At 41.8% G+C, this 5397-nt stretch overlaps 1 protein-coding gene across 1 annotated transcript in view; it reads left to right on the top strand.

Moving 5' to 3' along the window:
* Ptk2 (protein tyrosine kinase 2) overlaps positions 1–5397 on the top strand; it is a 227886-nt gene that overhangs the window by 69845 nt on the left and 152644 nt on the right. The window contains exon 4 of the mRNA XM_013025136.1: positions 3058–3284. Coding sequence (XP_012880590.1) covers positions 3090–3284 — 195 coding nt within the window. The 5' untranslated portion in view covers positions 3058–3089. The remainder of the gene's footprint in view (positions 1–3057; positions 3285–5397) is intronic.

The following is a 5397-nucleotide window of genomic DNA, read 5'->3' as shown; positions in this document are numbered from 1 at the left end:
GCCCTGGGTTCGATTCCTCAGCACCACATAAGCAAAAAGAAAAAAGCCGGAAGTGGCACTGTGGCTCAAGTGGTAGAGTGCTAGCCTTGAGCTGAATTTGCTGAGTGACAGTGCCCAGGCCCAGAGTTCAGGCCCCATGACCGGAACCCCCAAAAAAAAAAATCACACCAGTTTGCATTCCTACCAGCAACATACCTTATAACTTGTTTTCTTGCACCCTTTGTTTTTCTGTTTATTCTTTATTTTTGTTTTTAAAATAATTCAACAGATTTTTATGCTTGTACTTTTAGTTAAAATCTCATGATATAAATTTGTCATTTTCACCAATTCAGAGTGTAAATTGAAGGCTATTTAGTATATTAATAGTGTTATGTAACCATATCCATTGTCTAATTCCAGAACATTTCTACTCTTCCCAAAGAAGTTCCTTACCTACCCCGAGTCATTCCCAACTCTTGTCTTCCTAGCTTCTGGTAGCTAGTGACTTTCTTTCTGTTTTTATAGACTGGCTTCTTTTGGACTGTGATAGAATTATAGTCATAAATACAATTTGTGGACTTCCACGCCTGGCTTCCCTGGGTAACACCCCCTTGGTTCATGAGGTAGCTTGTGCTGGCACTTCACTCCTTTTTTGTGTGTATGTGCACTCATTCTAGAGCTTGAGCGCAGGGCCTAGGCGCTGTCCCTCAAAGTTAGTACTCTACCACTTGAGCCAAGGCACCACTCCTGGCTTTTTCTGAGGAGTTTATTGGCGATGAGAGTCTCACAGCCTTTCCTGCCTAGGCTGGCCTTGAGCCAGATCTCAGCCTTCTGAGTAGCTAGGATTGCAGGTATGAGCCAACACAACCCAGCTTCCCCTCAGTATTTGCAATGTTTCAGGGTTGGATTTGTTTATCTAGTTCATCTAGTGATCACTTTTGTTTATCTAGTTTATCGATTTTATTTATCTAGTTCATCTAGTGATGGCCATTTAGATTGTTTTTACTTTACAGATGTCTTGAATATGTTGCTGGGAACATTCACATACAGGTACACTGTAGATGTACACTGTGTAGTGGAACTGTTAGCCATGTGATAGAGGTTGACCTGTTGAGTGGCCTCCAACATGTTAGATCTTTTTATCCCATACGACAAAGGTTTAATTTGGGACAGAGGCTTATCTAAGCCCACATTTGGCCTCCCTAATCCAGTTTTCTACCTATTGTGTTATGGCTGTTATTACCTCTTAGTTTTGCTCCACCAGTGTTGTCTACTTTTGTTTAATTTTTATTACATTTTAAAGAATTGCCAAATGCATTAAGGATATTTGCTCTCCCCCCCCCCCCCCCCATGGTATATGTAATGGCATCTGTATTTTTCTGATTTTTTTTTCTGGACAGGTCTTTGAGGGTTGTTTTTGTCCTCTCCCCACCCCACCCCCATTGTCGTAACTATTTTGTTTTTACTAAAAGGAAATGTTTTGGGGTTGTTGCCATCTTTCTTTGCTAAAGTAGATCAGATGGGGCCCCGCTACAATCCAGCACTTGATGGGTCTAGCAGAGGCCAGCCAGGCTCCAGGCACAAAGGGCCCTGCTCTGTACTAGGTGTTCTTCATGCAAACTTTGAAGTCCTGAAGGCTGATTCCTGTCTCCTGAGCCCCTCTTCTGCCCTTTCCTATATTGTTCCTTCCTGACAAAACTGCTGGTGGCTCTGTGTTGTACCTTTTCTTGACTCTTTTTTCTGCCTCTGAGCACAGGAGAGGCAGCTCTTAGGTGCTTTATAACATTGTTTGGAGTTTTGGCTTTTTCTCTCTGAGTTTTAGTCTTACCATGCTGTTTCTCATCAGGCTTGGATAAATGCAGTTGTTTGTGCTTTTTTGATTTTTGTTTTCAGGTTTTTTTTTTTTATCTTGATTTTCTTGTTAAACACTGATTTGACTGAGTGGGAGGACTTTGTTTTGATTATAATATTTTTGTTTTTGCAGTACTAGGGATTTGAACCCAGGCCCTTGAGTTCCCTAGGCATTTGATACTGCTAAGCAATGCACTCAGCCTTATGTTGCACTTGATATTTTTAGGATAAGGTCTCATTTCCTGCCCAGGCAGATAGATGCTAGGACTAAGATCCTACTGTTAGGCTTCTGTATTGGTGTTATCCCAAACAGGCATCCTCCACTGCATCTAGCTTCCCTCTGTGGAGAGAGGGAGACTGTGAACTTGCTTTTGAAGAAATGATATCTTAAAGCAGCAAATTAACAAATTGGGCTCTTCGGTGAGGTTTTTCCAAAGAAGTAAAGACTATGGTTAAAAATGAGGAGGGATAGCTGGACATTGGTAGCTCACGCCTGTAATCCTAGCTACTCAGGAGGCTGAGATTTGAGGATCCTGGTTCAAAGCCAGCCAGGGCAGGAAACTCTGTGAAGCTCTTATCTCCAATAAACCACTCAGAAAACCAGCACTGGCTCTATGACTCAAGTGGTAGAGCACTAGCTTTGAGCTGAAGAGCTGAGGGACAGCACCCAGGCCCAGAGTTCAAGCCCCATGACCGACAAAAAAAAATGAGGAGGGATGTTAAAGTCACTTTTTTTTTTCTTTTTTTGGTCGGTCGTGGGGCTTGAACTCTGGGCCTGGGCGCTGTCCCTCAGCTCTTTAGCTCAAGGCAAGTGCTCTACCACTTGAGCTACAGCACCACTTCCGGTTTTCTGGTGGTTTATTGGAGATAGGAGTCTCACGGTCTCTCCTGCCCGGGCTGGCTTTGAACTGAGATCCTCAGATCTCAGCCTCCTGAGTAGCTAGGATTACAGGCGTGAGCCACCAGTGCCCGGAAAGTCACATTTTTTGTAAATAATACAGTGAATTTTGACATAGTTAGTATAGGAGTCCTGGTGTTTTAACAAATTATTTAGCAGACGTTTATTATCTGGTACTGAGTTGAAGAGACATAATGATTATGTATTTCACACTACTTATACATATGATGTGTGTGGACAGAGAAAACTTGGTAACAAAAACATTAGCATCATATTAGGATTATAAGTTTCAAATATTGTATAGTAAAAATCTTTTTTTCTCTTAACAGAATATGACAGATACCTAGCATCTAGCAAAAGAATGGCAGCTGCTTACCTTGACCCAAACTTGAATCATACACCAAGTTCAAGTACTAAGACTCACCTGGGTACTGGTATGGAACGTTCTCCTGGTGCGATGGAGCGAGTATTAAAGGTCTTTCATTATTTTGAAAGCAATAGTGAGCCAACCACCTGGGCCAGTATTATTAGACATGGAGATGCTACTGATGTGAGGGTGAGTACTACTTCTCGTGCAGCGCCTTTGATGTGCATGTACTTGGTGACATTTTAATGGCACATCGAAGCTTAAGATAAGTAGTGTTTATTTAACTTACTGAGAACCATCCACAGTACAGGGATACCAGCTTTTTCTTTATAGAATTTATTTAATATGCCTGAGGGGCTGGGATATAGTTTAATAGTAGAGTACTTGCCTAGCATGTAGGAAGCCCTACAAGCTAGGGACTCTAGCCCTAGCAGTTGAGGGGGAAAACATTGCTAACATGTGATTGACCAGAAAATAATAACTGAATTACATTTTAGTCATATAATGCCATTACTTTTCCTTCCTTCCATCCATTCATCTTTCCTTCAAGTAATAAAATAGCTATTAATAGAAAATAGTTTTCTAGAAGGTGTAATTTTAGAGGTGTTTGCATACCTCCTGATAGAAGCTTTTTGTACATATGCTGATCCTGGGGCTTGAACTCAGTGCCTGAGCAATGTCCCTATGCTATTTTTGTTCAAGGCTGGTATTTCTACTACTTAAGCCACAGCTTCATTTCTGGCTTTTTGGCCTTAACTGGATTTGAGAGTCTCATGCACTTTTGCTGCTTGGGTTGGCTTCTCAGCTTGATCCTCAGATTTCAGCCTCCTGGGTAGGTTTGGTTACAGGCATGAGCCACCAGCACCTGGCAGGATGCTTTTTGTTTTTTGTTTTTAAAGAAATGATTGAATGTATAATATATGCCAGACACTAGGTAAGCTGTGGGAACAGGGAAGGTCTGTCTGAATTAGCTTTTGGTCACCTCAAATTCCTGAGGCAATTAGCTTATTAAAAGAAAAGGTTTGCAGGGTGCAAGTGATTCATGGCTCTAGTCCTCACTACTTGGGAGTCAAAGCCAGCCCAGGCAGAAAAGTCTTCACAAGACTCTTATCTCCAATTAACCACTCAAATACTGGAAGTGGTGCTGTGGCTGAAAGTAGTAGAGTGCTAGCCTTGAGCAAAAGAGCTTGGGGATAGCACCCAGACCCAAGTTCAAGTCCTATAACCGACAAAAAAAAAATGTTTATTTTGGCTTATGGATTTTGGGCTTTCCAATCCTTTATAGAATGGCTCCACTGCTTTGGGCCTCTAGGGAAAGATCTAGGAGATCATCCTGGCTCAGAGCAAGGAAACAGATAGAGAAGACTGAGATCTTACAATCCTTTTTCAGGGGCATAGCAGTTAACCTAAGGACCTATCACTAGGCCCTGCCTCATAAAAGCTTCCATAAAAGCTTCCAAGAACATCACCTGGGATTCAAATGGACCTTTGGGGGGACTTCAACATCCAAACCATAGTAAAGTCCCATTAAAGCCTAGAGACAGTCATGCTTGTAATGACAGCCCAGTGTGGAATACTTCACTGGAGATTGACCCAGTTGCTGGGAATCCTGAAGGCAAAGCACCTAAATGGAGAAGTTGGCACCAATCCTCGGTTTTGGGAGGGGGAATGAAAGCCAGTGATAGAGACATAGGGAGAGGAGCAGGAAAAGGTGACCTGTGTTTTCTAAAGTCAGGCATGAGCAGGTAGCACTGGGACCTCAGAAAACTGAGGGGACCTCTTGCTTTAGGGAAGCGTTGAAGGACCTCTTTCTGGAAATAGACTGGTGGAGGGTCACTTAGAAAGGTTGGCTACAAGTATTCTACTATAATGTTAATTAGAGAATTCATAATGAAGAACTGTTAGGGGCTTCTAGAGAATGTTCTAATCTATAAAGACCTACTACCTTGAAGGAAGAAACCCATTCAAACACTTTGCTTCAACCTTGGAAAACATTGAACAAGCTGTATAGGAGAGAAACCTTTAAAATATTATGAAGTTGACAAGTAGTAATTGTTCTAGACTTAGTGTATCAGGTAGTTTACTGTGCCACAGCTTCAGTTCAGACTTTGTACACCTGAGAGGCCTGTTGTGGAGTGGGGGAGGAGGTTACTGAGTTCTACCTTCATCAGCTTTCATCAGATACAGAGACATAGGTTATGTGAACACAAGTATTAAACTTTTGTGAAGGCAGCATGAGAAAATGTTTGTGGTCAAAAGTAAAAAAAAAAATTTTTTTTTTTTTTTTTTGGGTCCGGTCGTG

This window comes from Dipodomys ordii, unplaced genomic scaffold (genome assembly GCF_000151885.1).
Source record: "Dipodomys ordii isolate 6190 unplaced genomic scaffold, Dord_2.0 Scaffold82, whole genome shotgun sequence".
Taxonomy (NCBI): domain Eukaryota; kingdom Metazoa; phylum Chordata; class Mammalia; order Rodentia; family Heteromyidae; genus Dipodomys; species Dipodomys ordii.
Note: the sequence above shows the minus strand (reverse complement) of the source record. Positions and strands in the feature narration are given on the sequence as shown.